At 37.8% G+C, this 19,538-nt stretch overlaps 1 protein-coding gene across 1 annotated transcript in view; it reads right to left on the bottom strand.

Moving 5' to 3' along the window:
* The window catches only part of CEP290 (centrosomal protein 290), a 106,480-nt gene that overhangs the window by 64,523 nt on the left and 22,419 nt on the right, over positions 1 to 19,538 (bottom strand). Inside the window, exons 10-19 of the mRNA XM_077832587.1 lie at positions 19,236 to 19,325; positions 19,026 to 19,148; positions 17,800 to 17,923; positions 15,759 to 15,931; positions 13,978 to 14,140; positions 13,142 to 13,242; positions 12,973 to 13,060; positions 12,288 to 12,400; positions 1,188 to 1,272; positions 206 to 348 (exon numbers count right to left, since the gene is read on the bottom strand). Coding sequence (XP_077688713.1) covers positions 206 to 348; positions 1,188 to 1,272; positions 12,288 to 12,400; positions 12,973 to 13,060; positions 13,142 to 13,242; positions 13,978 to 14,140; positions 15,759 to 15,931; positions 17,800 to 17,923; positions 19,026 to 19,148; positions 19,236 to 19,325 — 1,203 coding nt within the window. The remainder of the gene's footprint in view (positions 1 to 205; positions 349 to 1,187; positions 1,273 to 12,287; positions 12,401 to 12,972; positions 13,061 to 13,141; positions 13,243 to 13,977; positions 14,141 to 15,758; positions 15,932 to 17,799; positions 17,924 to 19,025; positions 19,149 to 19,235; positions 19,326 to 19,538) is intronic.

The raw sequence follows: 19,538 nt of genomic DNA, 5'->3' as shown, positions 1-19,538 counted from the left end.
TTAAAGTATTCTGCAATGCTTTAAAGATTGACTATTCAGTCAAGATGAATTTTATTCTCATTTGTCATTTGATTTGTGTTTTTAAGATTTTAGGAAGTATTTTGAACATATAACAGCTAATGTTCAACACTGGAGCAGTCAAAACAAAGAGAACTCTATAAGTAACTTCTACAAAGCCAAATAATTGAAATGAAAGAAGGTTTACATTTACTAATCGCTCCAGACTAGGGATCATTAAGGCTGTTTCTCCTCCTTTCACACTAGGATCCTTCTGCATTTCCTTGACAGCTTGTAATATCTCTTTCATTCCTTGCTCAAGCTGCTTGTTTTCTTCTGATAATTCTTTTACTGCAATACAATAATGTATATTTCTAAAATTACTAAAATATTTTAAAATACTCTGGAAAAATACAAGTCCATCTCAGTTTCTGTTAGTCTGACATATAATAAAAATGGCTCATCTTATTCAAAGAAATACACACTCACCTACAGAGTTCAGAGACTTCAGATTTCTGTGCACAAGTAGTAAATGCGTCATTCTGACTCCCCAACCCCTTGTTTTCTAATGATCTGATCCAGCAAAGCACATAAGCACATGCCTAACTTTAAGCAAGTGAGTTGTACCACTGTCTTCGATGGGACATTCATGGGTTTAAAGTTAGGCATGTGCTTAAGTGCTGTGCTGGATTATATCTAAGCAATTTATTTTTTTAAATACCAACCATATATTAAAATAAATAAAATGTGTTCCATATAGTGCCACTGATGTTAACTTTTAAGTTTAAAATCAGGAATATGTACCACACAATAGAAACTCTTTTATAGAAGATATATGAAAGTTTAAAGTATTTATTGAAGTTCTAAAGAAATAAGAGACCTTGGTAAATTAACAGACATATTGGAGCATAAGCTTTCATGGGTGAATACCCACTTCGTCAGATGCATGCATCTGATGAAGTGGGTATTTACCCACGAAAGCTTATGCTCCAATACGTCTGTTAGTCTGCATTCTGAAAAACACCAAGTAAACTGTACCTTGAAATATTAAAGGAAAAATTAGATTTCCAAGTGTAACAAAATAAAGCAGGAGAATATTAGCCCTCTAAAAATTATACATAAAGATCTGACTATCAGCAGCTATTTATAAATTTAATCATGGCCTATACTAACAAAGAATTACAGCTTACATTTAGATTGAAATTTGGCTATCGCAGTCCTGTTCCATTCCAAATCTTTCTCTCTCTCATTTAATTCTTTTGCAAGGTATTCATTCTACCGGCAAAAAAGAAAGAAACAATCTTAAAAACTAGATTTTCAAGACATAAGATTTAGAGTCTTTTAGTATGAGAATACTTAAGAGCATACCATTGAGTGATGGCTGTTAAATAAAACTAGATGCCTGAAGAAATATTATTAAATCATACATATTTGACAGTACAATTATATTATTGTAAGAGGACAGTAAAAGAAATAGTGTCATCTGCACAACAACAAAACCAGTAAGAATTGTTTATTAAAATAAAAAGAAATAATGTTTGCAAGCATTTAAAGTTTCCTCTCTTCATAAATATCCTTTGAAAGCCTTGCACTACCTGCACTGCTTGGCTTCTGTATCTCTCAAGCGCAAGTTCTGCATTTCTATATAATGTGTTCTTGGCCAACAAATCCCTGGATATCTGCTTATTCTAGAGGAACAATCAATAATTAGCAAGTGATTTGATTTCCATTTATGTATGTTATCTTTCCAAGACCTTTTCTGTGATATGAATAAAGAAACAACTATTACATTTTAGCAGTAAATTAAATGAATTATATTATTTGTTTTATAATTTTGTTAACACATAAGTTAAAAATGCCCTGTTGGAGCAAAGCATAAGAGACAATAGTTTAAAAGACTGACTTATACAGACATGAGTCCCATTTATCAATTATGAGTATCAAAAAGAATACTTTAATAAATCTAGAAAATACCTCTCATAGTTGTTACTCATTGAAGTTAGTGATGGGAAAGAACTCTTTAATTAACTTGTCCATTCTTGTGCTAATGATTTTCCCCACTCCATATTCTCCAGGGTTTCTTTCAGTCCAATTTTAAAAGATTCATGCAATAGAGACTTCACTACTTCCTTTGGAAGATTATTTCAGCAGTCTAATGTAGAGTTCCCCAAATTTTTCATATTGTAGACTTCATGTCATGAACGCCGCCCATCCGATTCATGATCAAGTGGGCCACCTCCCCTTCCACTGGAAATCCAATAAAATCCCTTTGGGAAGTACAGCAGTTGCTTACACAGACAATTAATGTTAGGAAACTATTTAGTGCATAGAAAAATAAATATAACTTTGCGTATGTGACCAACTATCTCCTTTCTGAATCACTGGAAAGCGTTCCATATACCACCATCTAGGAACCACTAATCTAACAAATTTCACCACTTGAAATCTTTTCCCAATATTAAATCTACAGTTTCTTTGCCACTAGATGGAGAGATGGGAGAGGAAAGTAATTGAAAGCCAGCTCAGAAACTTCTCACTAGCTGGAGGATGACTGAAAGAAAGGAATCTTTCATTTCCTTAATACCTTGGTTCTTTTCCTTGCTATCCTCATTGGTAGCAGAAGCTTCAGAAGCTACTTCTCCCCTATGCCTTACATTGGCTAAAGCTGCGGCATCCTTTCACAGAGGACACTGCTCTGATATTCCGCCAATCACAGACTCATAGAAATGTAGGACTGGAAGGGACTTCAAGAGGTCGTCAACTCCAGCTTTCTGCACTTAGGCAAGACCAAGTAAACCTAGACTATCCCTGACAGACATCTGTCCAACCTGTCCTTAAAAACTTCCCATGATGGGGATTCCACAACCTCACTCGGAAGCCTATTCCAGTACTTAACTACTTATATAGGTAGAAAATGTTTCCTAATATCTCATCTATATCTCCCTTACTGCAGATTAAGTTGATTACTTCTTGTCCTACCTTCAGTGCACATGGAGAACAATTGATTACAGTCCTCTTTATCAACAGTCCTTCACATATTTAGTCTTCCTTTCTTGACTAAACATGCCTATTTTTTTAACCTTTCCTCATAGGTCAGGTTTTCTAAACCTTGTATCACTTTGGTTGCTCTCCTTTGCACTCTCTCCAATTTGTTCACATCTTTCCCAAACTGTGGAACCCAGAATTGGACACAGTACTTTAGCTGAAGCCTTATAAGTGCTGAGTAGAGCAGGACAATTACCTCCCATGTCTTACATAAGATACCCCTGTTAATACACCCCAAAATGATATTAGCCTTGTTAGCAGCTGCATCACATTGTTGACTTATATTCAGTTTGGGATCCTCTATAACCCTCTGGTCCTTTTCAACAGTACTACCACTTAGCCAGTTATTCCCCATTTTGTAGTTTTGCATTCCTTCCTAAGTAAGTACGTTGCACTTGTCTTTACTGAATTTCATATTGTTGATTTCAGATCAATTCTCCAAACCGTCAAGATCCTTTTGAATTCTAATCCTGTCCTCCAAAGGGCTTGCAACCCCTCCCAACTTGGTTTCATCTGGAAATTTTATACGAATATTCTTCTCTTCATTATCCAAGTCAGTAATGAAAATATTGAATAGTGTCTCTCACAGGACTGACCCCTATCGGACCCCACGAGATACATCCGCACAGTTTGACAGTGAACCATTGATAACTATTTGAATATGGTCTTTCAACCAGTTACGAACCCACCTTATAGTAATTTCATATAGACCACATTTCCCTAGCTTGCTTATGAGACTATCAAATGGGATTGTGTCAAAATACTTGGTAAAATCAAGATAGAGCAGTAAACAAGTAACTCTGTCAAAGAAGGAAATTAGGCTGGTTTTTGTTCGTGACATATCCATGCTGGCAATTCTTTACAAGCCTATTATCCTCTGTGGAGTGTTGTTGTAGCCATGTTAGTCCCAGAATATTAGAGAGACAAGGTGACTGAGGTAATATCTTTCATTGAACCAGGTTCTGTTGCTGAGAGATACAAGCTTTTGGTCTACACAGAGCTTGTCTTCAAGTCTGGGAAAGATACTCAAAACATCACAGCTAAATACAAGATTGAACAGATAGTTTATAGAATAAGTAGTTAGTGGTCTTGATATACACCTTAACACACTCAAAATTGCCTTCACCAAACAAGGATATTCCACCAGAGAAGTGGATCACATCATGGAATCTGCATCAATACAGAAATAAATCCCCCTCTGACCACACATCCTTGGGTGTCACTTACCACCCCACACTGAAACTGATACAAGGCATCATCAAACAACTGCAAGTCATACTCAATGGGGACCCCACACTGAAAAAAATCTTTCCTGGCCTTCAAACAGCCCCACAACCTCTCCAAGCTCATCATCAGAAACAAGCTCCCCAGAGACCAGGACACACCAACTCAAAGTAGCACCACACCCTGCCACAACAACAGATGCAAAACTTGCAGACATATCTCCATTGCTATAATGATTAACACTCTCCACAATACATCCTTCCAGACCCATGGATCCTACACATGCCTATCACAACATGTGGCCTATCTCATCCAGTGCACTAAATGTCCCAATAACAATTATGCGGGTGAAACTAGACAATCACTACACTCTCGAATGAATTCAAACAGGAAAATAATAAAAGACAAAAACACCATATCACCTATGTGTGAACACTTTTCACAAAGCAATCACTCTATTGCTGACCTACGAGACCTCATCCTCAAAGGAAACTGCACAGCACTTTCAAAAAAACAAGCCTGGGAGCTTAATTCATAACTCTGATAGATACTAAAAATCATGGTCTTAATAAAGACACTGGATTTATGGCATTCTGTAACCCACTAACCCCCAGTCGATTTGTCCTATGACTACAAGGGTGTTAACGGGCCACTTCACCTTGAATGGTTCATTAGAACACGTGCTAATTACTTATGCTAAACTATCTGTTCAATCTTGTATTTAGCTGGGACACTCTTAGGCCTTGTCTACACTGCCACTTTACAGCGCTGAAACTTTCTCGCTCAGGGGTGTGGAAAAAACACACCCCTGGCGCTGCAGGTTTCAGTGCTGTAAAGTGGCAGTGTAGACAGTGCACCAACACTAGGAACTGTGCTCCCGGCGCTGTTAGCTACTCGCCTCAGCTCCCAGCACCGGTGCTACAACTACACAACCACATTAAAGCGCTGCTGCAGAAGCGCTTTAACGTTGCTAGTGAAGACATACCCTTAGTACCTTTCCCAGACCTGAGGAAAAGCTCTGTGTAGCTCAAAAGCTTGTCTCTCATCAACAGAAGTTGGTCCAATAAAAGATATTACCTCATCCACCTTGTCTCTCTGTTACTCTCTAGGTGCTTACAAATTGATTGTTTAATAATCTTTCCAGGTATTTCGGTTGACTGGTCTATAATTCCCCAGGTCCTCTTTTGTTTCCATTTTTAAAAACAGGCACTATGCTAGCCCTTCTCTAGTCCTCTGGGACCTCACACAGCCTCCATGAGTTCTCAAAGGTAATTGCTGATGGTTCCAAGGGTGCTTCAGCTAGTTCCTTAGGAACCCAGGAATGAAATTCATCAGGCCCCAATAACTTGTATACTCCTAACTTATCTAAATATTCTTTAACCTGTTATTTTCTGTTCAATTGACGGGGTACCTGTCACCTGAGGACGGGATGCAGAGATAAAGTTTCTTGACACCTTAAATGACTGCTTCTTGGAACAGCTGGTCCTGGAACCCACCAGAGGAGAGGCAATTCTTGATTTAGTCCTAAGTGGAGCACAGGATCTGGTCCAAGAGGTGAATATAGCTGGACCACTTGGTAATAGTGACCATAATAAAATTAAATTTAATATCCCTGTGGCAGGAAAAACACCATAGCAGCCCAACACTGTACCATTTAATTTCAGAAAGGGGAACTACACAAAAATGAGATTAGTTAAACAGAAATTAAAGGGTACAGTGACAAAAGTGAAATCTCTGCAAGCTGCGTGGAAACTTTTTAAAGACACTATAATAGAGGCTCAACTTAAATGCATACCCCAAATTAAAAAACATAGTAAGAGAACCAAAAAGAGCCACCGTGGCTAAACAAAAAAGTAAAAGAAGCAGTGAGAGGTAAAAAGGCATTCTTTAAAAAGTGGAAGATAAATCCTAGTGAGGAAAACAGAAAGGAGCATAAACACTGGCAAATGAAGTGTAAAAATACAATTAGGAAGGCCAAAACAGACTTTGAGAAACAGTTAGCCAAAGACTCAAAAAGTAATAGCAAATTTTTTTTAAGCACATCAGAAGCAGGAAGCCTGCTAAACAACCAGTGAGGCCACTGGATGATCGAGGACGATAAGGCCATTGCAGAGAAACTAAATGAATTATTTGCATCCGTCTTCACGGCTGAGGATGTGAGGGAGATTCCCAAACCTGAGCCATTCTTTTTAGGTAACAAATCTGAGGAACTGTCCCAGATTGAGGTATCAGTAGAGGTGGTTTGGAACAAATTGATAAATTAAACAGCAAAAAAGTCACCAGGACCAGATGGTATTCACCCAAGAGTTCTGAAGGAACTCAAATGTGAAATTGCAGAACTACTACCTGTAGTCTGTAACCTATCATTTAAATCAGCTTCTGTACCAGATGACTGCAGGATAGTTAATGTGACGCCAATTCTTAAAAGGGGCTCTAGAGGTGATCCCAACAATTACAGGCCTGTAAGCCTGACTTCAGTACTGGGCAAACTGGTTGAAAATATAATAAAGAACAATATTGTCAGACATATAGATGAACATATTTGTTGGGGAAGACTCAACGTGGTTTTAGTAAAGGGAAATCATGCCTCATCAATCTACTAGAATTCTTTGAAAGGGTCAACAAGTACAGACGCTCCCCGGGTTACGCAAGACCCGATTTACGCAAATTCTCACTTACAGGAAAAGATCCGTAAGCTACAAATAGGAGTTGTTTTTTTCTTTTTCAGGGAGGGGTGTATGTTTGCGTAACATTCGGGTATACATTTCCGACTTACGCAACATTCGAGTTACGCAAGGCTTTCTGGAAAGGAACAATTGTGTAAGTTGGGGAGCTTCTGTATGTGAATCAAGGGGATCCAGTGGATATAGCATACTTAGATTTTCAGAAAGCCTTTGACAAGGTCCCTCACCAAAGGCTCTTATGCAAAATAAGCTGCCATGGGATAAGAGGGAAAGTGCTCTCATGGACTGGTAACTGGTTAAAAGATAGGAAACAAAGGGTAGGTATATATGGTCAGTTTCAGAATGGAGAGAAGTAAATAGTGGTGTCCCCCAGGGGTCTGTTCAAGGACTAGTCCTGTTCAACATATTCATAAATGATCTGGAAAAAGGGGTAAACAGTGAGGTGGCAAAATCTGCAGATGATAAAAAATTACTTAACATAGTTAAGACCCAGGAAGATTGTGAAGAGCTACAAAAGGATATCTCAAAACTGGGTTTTGTTGCCTCAAAACCGGGCAACAAAATGGCAGATGAAATTTAATGTTGATAAATGCAAAGTAATGCACATTGGAAAGCATAATCCCAACTATACATATACAATGATAGGGTCTAAATTAGCTGTAACCACTCAAGAAAGAAATCTTGGAGTCTTTGTGGATAGTTTTCTGAAAACATCCACTCAATGTGCAGCGGCAGTCAAAAAAGTGAACAGAATGCTGGGAATAATTAAGAAAGGGATAGATAATAGGACAGAAAATATCATGTTACCTCTATATAAATCTATGGTATGCCCACATCTTGAAAAATGTGTGCAGATGTGGTAGCCCCATCTCAAAAAATTGGAATTGGAAAAGGTTCAGAAAAGAGAAACAAAAATTATTAGGGGTATGGAATGACTTCCATATGAGGAGAGATTAATAAGACTGGGACTTTTAAGCTTGGAAAAGAGATGGCTAAGGGGAGATATGAGGTCTATAAAATCATGACTGGTGTAGAGAAACTAGATAAGGAAGTGTTGTTTACTACTTCTCATAACACAAGAACTAGGGGTCACCAAATGAAATTAATAAGCAGCAGGTTTAAAACAAATAAAAGGAAGTATTTCTTCACACAACTCACAGTCAACCTGTGCCAGAGGATGTTGTGAAGGCCAAGGCCATAACAGGGTTCAAAAAATGGAGGATAGGTCCATCAATGACTATTAGCCAGGGTGGGTAGGAATGGTGTCCCTAGCCTCTGTTTGCCAGAAGCTGGGAATGAGTGACAGGGGATGGGTCACTTGATGATTACCTGTTCTGTTCATTCCCTCTGGGGCACCTGGCACTGGCCACTGTCGGAAGACAGGATACTGGGCTAGATGGACCTTTGGTCTGAGCCAGTAGGGCCATTCTTATGTTCCCTATTTTGGCTTGTGTTCCTTCCTCCATGTTGTTAACATTAATTGTGTTGAGTATCTGGTCACCAATAATCTTTTTTAGTGAAGACTGAAGCAAAATAAGCATTAAACACCCCAACTTTCCTGATGTCATGAGTTATTACCTCTCCTTCCCTGCTAAGTAGAGAACCTACACTTTCCTTTGTCTTTCTTTTGCTTCTTATGTATTTAAAGAACCTCTTCTTATGGCCTTTTATGTCCCTTCCTAAGTGTAACACATTCTGTGCCTTAGCCTTTCTGATTTTGTTCCTGTATGCTTGTGCTATAGTTTTGTACTCCCCCCTAGCAATTCATTAATGTTTCCATTAATATCAAAGAGCAGCACTGTCTCAGCCCCCACCTCATCCAGACAAGAGCTGTAAATTACTGGACTTTATCTAAATGTAAACTAATTAACAAGTTTCAGAGTAGCAGCCGTGTTAGTCTGTATCCGCAAAAAGAAAAGGAGGACCTGTGGCACTTTAGAGACTAACAAATTTATTTGAGCATAAGCTTTTGTGAGCTACAGCTCACTTCATCAGATGCATTCAGTGGAAAATACAGTGGGGAGACTTATATACACAGAGAACATGAAACAATGGGTGTTACCATACACACTGTAACAAGAGTGATCACTTAAGGTGAGCTACTACCAGCAGGAGAGCGGGGGCAGGAAAAACCTTTTGTAGTAATAATCAAGGTGGGCCATTTCCAGCAGTTGACAAGAACGTCTGAGGAACAGTGGGGGGGAAGAGGGGGAGAATAAACATGGGGAAATAGTTTTACTTTCTGTAATGATCCATCCACTCCCAGTCTTTATTCAAGCCTAAGTTAATTGTATCCAGTTTGCAAATTAATTCCAATTCAGCAGTCTCTCGTTGGAGTCTGTTTTTGAAGTTTTTTTGTTAAAGAATTGCCACTCTTAGGTCTGTAATCGAGTGACCAAAGAGATTGAAGTGTTCTCCGACTGGTTTTTGAATGTTATAATTCTTGACGTCTGATTTGTGTCTATTTATTCTCTTACGCAGAGACTGTCTAGTTTGGCCAATGTACATGGCAGAGGGGCATTGCTGGCACATGATGGCATATATCACATTGGTAGATGTGCAGGTGAACGAGCCTCTGATAGTGTGGCTGATGTGATTAGGCCCTATGATGGTGTCCCCTGAATAGATATGTGGACACAGTTGGCAACGGGCTTTGTTGCAAGGATAGGTTTCTGGGTTAGTGGTTCTGTTGTGTGGTGTGTGGTTGCTGGTGAGTATTTGCTTCAGGTTGGGGGGCTGTCTGTAAGCAAGGACTGGCCTGTCTCCCAAGATCTGTAAGAGTGATGGGTCGTCCTTCAGGATAGGTTGTAGATCCTTGATGATGCGTTGGAGAGGTTTTAGTTGAGGGCTGAAGGTGATGGCTAGTGGTGTTCTGTTATTTTCTTTGTTGGGCCTATCCTGTAGTAGGTAACCAGTCAGGGAACCCTTCAATCTCTTTGGTCACTCGATTACAGACCTAAGTAGCAATTCTTCAACAAAAAAACTTCAAAAACAGACTCCAATGAGAGACTGCTGAATTAGAATTAATTTGCAAACTGGATACAATTAACTTAGGCTTGAATAAAGACTGGGAGTGGATGGATCATCACACAAAGTAAAACTATTTCCCCATGTTTATTCCTCTCCCCTCCCCGGGCTGTTCCTCAGCCATTCTTGTCAACTGCTGGAAATGGCCCACCTTGATTATCACTACAAAAGGTTCTCTTCCCCCCTGCTCTCCTGCTCGTAATAGCTCACCTTAAGTGATCACTCTCATTACAGTGTGTATGGTAACACCCACTGTTTTATGTTCTCTGTGTATATAAATCTCCCCCTCTATTTTCCACTGAATGTATCTGATGAAGTGAGCTGTAGCTCACGAAAACTTATGCTCAAATAAATTTGTTAGTCTCTAAGGTGCCTCAAGTCCGCCTTTTCTAATTAACAGGTGACTCACCTCATGCCACAGACCCTTCCTCCAGGCCCCAGGGGTGCTCAGCCCTTCCCCCCACCCCAACTCCAACCCTAACCTCCCCCCCAAATCTGCTCCCCCCCAAAGCTCCCCCTCCACCTTACCTCTTCCCAACCCCGCTACACCTCCACCCCATCCTCTTTTGCCCCAGTTCTGCCCCCTCCCCTGAGTACACCCTATCCCCACTCCTCCCCCTCACTCCCAGCGCCTCCTGCACACCACAGAGCAGCTGATCACAGCGGGCGGGAGGCGCTGGGATGGAATTGATTGGTGAGGCCACAAGTGGACAGGAGGTGCTAGGGAGGAGGCAGGGAGCTGGCTACCGATGGGTGCTAAGCACCCACTAATTTTTTTCTGTGGGTGCTCCAACCCTGGAGCACCCATAGAGTTGGCACCTATGCCTCATGCTACTGTGGCTTGTTGCTTAACTGAAACTAAAATATAAGAATGGAGGGAACACTACAGTCATGAGGGAGTCTGAAAGATAAGATTGGAAGGGGGAGAAGTTAAACTTCTCAAAAGTTAAACTTCTGCAAAAAACAAAACTGACCACAGAACTAAAAAGCTCTCTAATCTTGTTTTCCATTTAAAAAAAAAAACAACAACTCTTTTACACTTTTGCTGTCTACATATTGACTAAGAAGCAGTTGTGATTCTGGTGGCTTTATATTTAAAGAACTTTCTATGTTTTATTACCGAAACCTTAAATGTGCTGGAATGGAACGGTCTTATATACTTTAATCAAGCTGAAACACAGAAAATAAGAAATGTACTTTGTCTGTTATCTGTTACTGAATATATTTCTTTAATAATTACAAAAGGTAAACTTACAGGTATAGTGGAGAAGCCTCACCTGTGATCTAAGAAAAAATAATTCACTCCTCAATTGCCCTATGAGATTTTCGACTGGATCTACCTGACATACGTATTCTGATGGTCCACCTTCAAGTCCACTTTTCAAAATTTCTGCCTGCAATGATTCTGGAAAGGCTATCTGTTCTTTGCTGACATCATGAAAATCAGTTAAGAAATCAGAATACTTTATTTGAGAATAGTTCTGTTCATCTTTCAGCTTCACTGCTTGTGATTTGTATGGTGTTACTGGCTTTCCAAGAATAGACTGACAAAAAATGGCAGATTTTTGACTAAGAGACAGCCCTCCCTGGAAATCTTCAGAAAATGTTTGGTCTGAACCAGAGCATATTGCTGTTTGTTTCTGAAAAGATGCTTTTTCCCCATAATTTTGGCCGTTCTGTCCTTGTATCTGCTGGCTTTTGGAATCCTTTTGAATTATTTGTGCAGCAGAAAATGAACATGGATGGTCTGATTTTAAGCCTTTTGATAGCTGTCTATTAGTTGCATAGCCTGTTGTCCCTAGTGTCTCTGTAGATTGTAATCCTGATGATCTGTAAAGTTCTTTTATAGTAAAAGTTTCTGAACTATGGCCATCATCTTTTGGCTGCATCTGTGCCAGGTGTCTAGAATCTAACTGGACAAAAATATTTCCACTTTTTTCTGACCGATTTAGATTATGGAGTACACTAGAAATTCTTCTTGATAGATTTCCCAAAGCCATGGTATTTTCAGATATATCCTTCTCAGATTTTAACACATTAAACGATGCTCGTCTAATTGAAAGTATGTTTTTCATTTCCATGTTATATGAATTGTTATCCTGTATTCATAGAAAAGTAAACAATGCTTATTATTGTTACATCAGTAGCTAAAGACAATTCATTTAGGATTGTTTCTTTAGATAGTTCCATATAGTTATTAATTCTTAGTGTAAGTCTAAAAACTATATACTCAGACACTAACAGTTCCTATTTTGGGGCCCAACTCGTACAGAAAAAAATACAATACGCATTCCCATATCATGACCCTACCTTTGCTTTAACTTCATCAACATTAACTGTGCTCATGAAGTCTGATTTCCCTTTTTTTATCTTCAGATCCTCAGTAAAGCTATCAATCAGCTGCAGGTCATCTGCATCCAATCCTAATTACCAATACATGTATGAATAACAACAAATTATTATGAATGAATTTATCTATCTCCTGACAACAAAATGAAATGTTCCAAACAATGGGCTAGATTTCTGGTCTTGTTCTGTGATGCAAAGGAGTCATAAAGTTGCTCCTGGTAGGCAGCTGATGATTCCCCTGGGGTGGATATATTTCTGGCTGGTGTAGAATTGGCATAGCTAGCTCTTTGCAATGTCTCTGTTACAAACATTTGTCTGAGGAGAGAGGGAGGGTGCGGCTGGAGCGTTCTGCACTCTGATAACTCTTCAGAAGCCATTACAAGCCAGCACAAGTTAGAACACACAAGAGGCTGGATGATTAGTGAAATAAAAAGCCAATCCATCCCTTTCCTTCAGATACACCAACTAGAACTCTGGTGCAGCTGAAGATCTGGGCCACTATCTATACTCAGCTTCATAACATTTAGATACATTAGCAAATGCGGCACATTGTCAAGTTATCCCAAATATAGCTACACAGAACCACTTTCAGTGGCTGGTCTGAAAACTGACAAAATCTAAATAAACTGCCGTGATTCTGTCCTACCTAACATTGCCGCTCTTTTTCCTTTCTCCTGAGCCAGTTTACGAATCTGTTGTTTCAGGGCAACTCTTTCTTCTTCCAGTCTTTCAATCTGCACATTAATCAAATATTAATATTTATTTCTGTTCAGTTTCATTTTACAAAATATGCCTAAACATAATTTATCACTTGCCTCTTTTAAAAGGATCTGGTTTTCAGCTCTGTACTGCTGCTGTTTTAGTGCCTTGCTGTTTTTATATTCAGTTAAATCTATCATTGTCTTTGGCTCAAGACCTGAAACACAATCCATGCTGTGTAATTATTCATTAGTTAGATAAAATAATTCTAACTTTACAAAGCATTAACACATAACCCATTTAAATAAGAATACTTTAATATTCAAGTAGGATTACAAATAATTATACAGAAAACCAATAAGGACACTTATTTTCTTCATATATAACAGCTCTTCCACGCCTAATATAATCTGGAAAAAGGACAATATTAGTTGACTTACCCATAACTAAAAGTAATATACTTAACTTCAGGTAGTAATTTATCTTTTGCTATAAAAGCCTACACAGACTAACTCAAGTTTTTTTCTTTCTGCATTTTTCCATCAATATTATGACAGACAACACTATAATATTTTCTTCACAAATATCATAGTGTTAGAATGTACTATGCTGCATGAGACGTTCTGGAATCAGGAAAAGTTAGATAGCATCATAGAAATAAAAATGAAGGTTGCAAACACTACTTCCTCTTGTTCTTCTGGAGGAGGAGGGAGGAGAGAAATGTAGCTCAGTCAAGAGCAACTTACTGACCACATTTGTTCATGAACAATCCTACAGCTAATCATTTCTTCCTAATAAATAAAGAAATAAATTAATCATTTAATTTTTAGTAAGAAAAATAAAATAATTTACACACCCTGAATTACAATAAGATAAGATATTTGCATTAATAGAATGTTATTTGAACTCTATGACACAGTGAAATCTTTGTAAAATTTCATAAATGACATACCTAAGCGTTCCCTGAGGTCTTCATTTTCATCAAGAAAATCACTGATTTTAAGTTCAAGTTTGTTCACTTCCTTAATCAATCCTTCAGTCTCACGATCTCTTATTTTAATCTGCTTTTTTAAATCCTTTATTTCAGCAACAGCGTCTTCCAAACCATATATTCCCTGAAATAGTCCCAAAAGTGAATTTAAAAGGACTTCGTCAATTGTCCAAACATTATACTAAAATGAAAGACTCATGACAGGTAAGAAGGTTATGTGTAAGTGGAGGGATTCTTTTGAAAGAACATTATAGGATTAAGTTGAAGTAATCCACCCCCTTGAAAGGCCTGATCGAAAGTCCATTGAAGAGCAAGTATAATCATTTTTCTGATCATGGAAAATAGCACTTTGTAATCAGAATGGAAGTCTTAATTTACAATACTTTACGTCTCTTTCCTTTTTTAAATTTTTGATCAAAATTCGCATATGACTATAAGTGTTTGTAAGTAGTGTCACCATGACAATGCATGCAGTTTTACTGAATTCCAGCATACCTTTGTCAAAGACCATACATACAGATTTTACATAACGTCCCTGGGTCCAGAGATCTTCTTTTAGAACTCTGAAGTGTCCTATTTTTTTATTTTATCAATCAAAATATACGGGGTTCTTTAATAATTAAAAAAGTTTGCTTAAGACATATTGCTATTCCAAACAGCTTTTGCAGTGAAAAGTTGAATGAGTACGAACACAAAGGTGTTTTTTGCTCAAAGTAAATGTTAACCATACTTGTTCAATGTTTCATAATAAACTGATTCAGAACACTGAGTTATTTTAAAAAATCCTCTACCTTTGAGAAATACACATGCCTCTCTGCTGAGTCTGAGTCTAGCGCACATTTTTAAAACGTACTTTTGCATGAATATTCTGCAACCCTAAAAAATGTTGCCATAAAAAGGTTCTGGTTTTTTTTATTTTGAAAATATGGTAAACAAAAACCTTCCATTGCATTGTCAAACAGAATTGTCACGTGATCACCCTTTCACAAGTATAGCTCTAAAAAAACCCAAAAAACGTAAAGCTTATCACTGATAATCAGATATCATCCGGCAATGCGACATTTACTATTTAACAAACAACATAATTCATGCAATGGAAAGGAACTGCATCTTTTTCTTTACCCTGAGATGTACATGTGTAACATGCACATGCTAAGTCCCTGATCCTGCCATGAGCACCACACACACAGAACTCTGCAAAGAATCAGGGCCCAAATTTGCAGAGTATTTTACGAATGTAAAAATTTAAAGCACAGTTAGGATCAGGAAAGTGATTATCTAAAAATGGCATCTTTTCATTCATCTTACTTCTCCGACAAATTTTTTTTTACTTGGTGCTGCCAGTGATTCTCAGAAATGGTTTTCCCACCATCTGCAAGATGGAGTTCTGTTACTAGCTTAAGTGTTGACCCTTCAGAAGTTCATCATCTTGGCTATCCAACTTCTGTTGTCTCAAGACAACTATTCTGGATGCTCAAATAGATGCTTTATTTACCTTGCCAAATATGGCTAACTTAAGACTCAATTCACTCATCTACCATTTACAACAAGATCAAGGAATGCATAAGAATGAGAGAAAAAACAACATGGGAAGTTGTTCATTTGACATTTGTTTTTGTTTTATTTTTCAGCTAGGACATAGTAAATGGAAAAACTGCAAACAAACAAACAAACAAACAAACCAATCTGTTGAAGATATAGTCAAAAACTGCTCTTTCCATTTTATCAAACAAACTGTGTACCGTTTCATAGACTCTCATTTGCTTCAGAGCCTCAATGAGTTCTTTGTCCTTTTCCCTAGCATCAGACTCTGCTAATTCTGCCACTCTCTCAGCCTCTTTAGTTCTATGTTCTAGCAGTTGTAATTTTTCCTGTATTTCTCTAATATGATTCTGCTGAGCAAGAGATGAGAAACCTGGAAAGAAAAGCAAAATTTTGCTGTTATATTTTCAATGATTAAGAACATTAAGCTATTTCTGATATGAGGTAACTGAGTGCTTTCACAAAAAGAAAAGGAGTACTTGTGGCACCTTAGAGACTAACCAATTTATTTGAGCATGAGCTTTCGTGATCCGATGAAGTGAGCTGTAGCTCACAAAAGCTCATGCTCAAATAAATTGGTTAGTCTCTAAGGTGCCACAAGTACTCCTTTTCTTTTTGCGAATACAGACTAACACGGCTGTTACTCTGAAACCTGAGTGCTTTCACTTTGCTTGAATTGAAATCTAGAAAAGTTGCCTCAAGTAAATTATTGTTTTGTATTTGAGTTTTGGTTTTCACAAATCTTTTAACTTCATTCTGAAATAAATAGTTTTACACTGGTTTATATTATGGCCTTTTTATTTTAACCGTTACGGCAACTTATGTGAAGTTAGTTCAGATAATGGAAAATAGCATTCCATTTGAGTTCAATGGCACAACACACATTTCAGGTGTGTAAGACTTTACAGGATCAAGACTTGAGGCCCTGATCCTGCAAAGACTTATGTATATGTTTAATCTTATGCATTCGGATTACTTCCATTGAAGCTGAAGGAAGTGCTCACAGTAAATTAAGATAAGCATACATGTAAGGGCTTGACTACATGGGAAATGTATCTAGTTATAGTGGTATAATTATACTAATGTAGTTAAACTGTTACATTTATACTGGTATAACTCCTCTACATAAAAACTCTTATTCCAGAAAAATAATTTTTTTCCCCCAGCTCTTCTTAAACTGATTCCAAAGAGACATAAATTAAACCAGAAAGAGGCATTTTATACCAGAATAACTGTCCACAAGGGATATTACACCAGTAAAGTTACAGCAGTTTAAATTCACACCTTATACCAGGGGTGGGTTCTTCAGAAGTTAATATGCGGCTCCTTGTATAGGCACCGACTCTGGCGCTGGAGCTACAGGTACCAACTTTCCAATGTGCCAGGGGGTACTCACTGCTCAACCCCTGGCCCTGCCACAGGCCCTGCCCCCACTCCACCCCTTCCCGGCCCATACCCTGAGCCTGCCGTGCCCTTGCTCCTCCCCTTTCCCCCGCCCCAGCCCAGAACCTCCTGCATGCCACAAAACAGCTGATCGGAAGGTGTGAGGAGGGAGGCGTAGGCACTGATCAGTGGGGCTGCTGGTGGGTGGGAGGTGCTGGGAGCAGGGGGAAGAGCTGATGGGGGGCTGCTGATATATTACTGTGGCTCTTTGGCAATGTACATTGGTAAGTTCTGGCTCCTTCTCAGGCTGGCCACCCCTGCCTTATACCCTTATAACTTCCCTATGAAGATAAATAAGGCCTAAATCTATGCAGAATCAGAGCCCAGCTTCATTTCTTTGCTTCTGGAGGTCTAATAAATGTTCTCTTACTCCAGTTTGTATTTGAATTTAACTTACTCTTTTTAAAGGTAATTTTTCACAGAGTCACAGTGAAATGATCTACTTTTAAAATTGGTATATAGGCAATCTATTACTGTTTGTATATATAACTATGCAAGAGAAAATGTAACTGTATATTTCTGAGTAAAACTTACATAAGTCTATAGAACTTGAAGAAATATGACAAGTATTTATAAAACAGACGTTAATACTAGATACTTCAATAACTATAAACAATTAATCTGATCACACCCACACACTGAAAGTCAGTCCCCAATGTTTGTAAAATGGAAATAGTGAATCAGTAAGAGAATAAATTTCATTCATAATCTTTAAAAATACCGAAAACAATGTAAAGTTTTAAAAAATGCTCATTACAAGTTGACAACATATATCTTTAAATAAAAATTTCAACTTACCTTTATCTTTTTGGAGTTCATTTTTCAAATCCTCAATAATCAATGCATTTTTTTCCATTTCTTTTGTATATTGTTCAACTTGCTCAGTGAGCAACCTGATCTGACTGTCTCGTTCTTCCACTCCCTACAAAAATGCAATTATGTTAGAAAAGTAATTAACATTTAATAAACTACTAACACAGAGTAACTTACTACTTTGAACAGAAAGAAAATGAAGAGATGTAGAACAATTAATACAAAAAAAAATCTGAAAGAAAGAAACAGTAATACTTACAACATAAAGTTCAGATATTATCTAGTAGTTGGGTATATAAACGCAAAGCAGTAAAAATAAAAGAAAAATAGTGAAAAGTAAAATATACAATTAATACTAGCTTGTAAAAATAGTTCTTAAAGCAATACCCTTTAAATACATATTTATTAAGCTGTTTTGAGATATATATCAACTTCAGTGGACCAACCAAAGTTAAGCATGTGCATGTTGGCAAGATTGGGGTCTTTCTTGCAAATTCCTCATAAGCATCTGGTCCTGGCTACTGACAGAGACAGGATTCTGGACTAGACAGACCACTGGCCTGTAGGGCAATTCGTCTGTTCCTGGTTGCATGTGTCTTTCAGAGGTTTAGTGAAAATTTGGTTGGGATTTCTCAAAGTTAGAGGTTTAAAAAATAAAAATGTACTTTGTACCATCTAGTTCTATATGTGCAATGTAAGCTCTTAAAAGTATGCCACTATTCTACAGATTCTGTGCATGCATGTACAGCTTCGGAAACTGCATACAGAGTATAATGTGTTTCTCTATGCTGAGTGGAAGGAGAACAGTTCAAAAGAAGTCACAGAAAGACTGTATAACAGGAAAGTCTCAAAAACAACAGCTGAACTGATTTGATAAAAACTTTGCAGAAACAAAAGTTCAGTCTTTGGCAGAAATCAAACCAGCCATATTTCAGCTGAAAGGTAAGAGACTGACACAGTTGCATATGGTTTTACAATTCCTTATTTCTAATGTCAATAATTTTCTACAGCAAAAGTGAAAGGACACCAAATTTGTGTGGAACATGAATAATGTTGGGACTAAAATGAGGGACACTTGAAAGAAGGTAAAGCTTTGCATAGATCTGAAACAGATGCTCAACTGCCCAATGACATAGTGTTTGACACATGGACTGTACAGGCAGTTGTTTAAAACAGAGGTTATGACACATGCACGTTTGCATAGACTGTACCTGCTGGAGTGCCATAACGTTGTTTTTGTCTGCATCAAGTTGAGCCATTTTCAGTTTCTCTCTCAAGTTAAACAACATCTGCTGATATTCTATGATTTCATCATCTTTAGAAGCCAAGATTCTCTGCAAGGAACATAAGCAACATAATAAGGAGAGACACTTACAATAATTCCTAAACGTAACATGCAATCAGAAACTACTATAAAGTACCTTCCATTCTTCAACTTTTGCATTTACAGCTGCTATGAGGGGATCATCTTCTTCATTTTTTGCTTTAAGTTGGTCTGTTAGTTCCTGGGTCTGTAAATTGACATTGATTAATTCCATAAAAATTTACACATTATATTATATTATACACACACACACACACACCCTGTAAATACACTTATTACATTAATGCTATAGCAGTGATGCAAACTTGTAATACACTTAGAGGAATGTTAACATTTTATATGAAGCTTTTTTTCTATGATTTATAATCAAGTTCTCAACATTTGTGCTGGGTTTCAAGTA

This window comes from Eretmochelys imbricata, chromosome 1 (genome assembly GCF_965152235.1).
Source record: "Eretmochelys imbricata isolate rEreImb1 chromosome 1, rEreImb1.hap1, whole genome shotgun sequence".
Taxonomy (NCBI): domain Eukaryota; kingdom Metazoa; phylum Chordata; order Testudines; family Cheloniidae; genus Eretmochelys; species Eretmochelys imbricata.
This window is presented reverse-complemented; position numbering and strand designations above follow the sequence as displayed.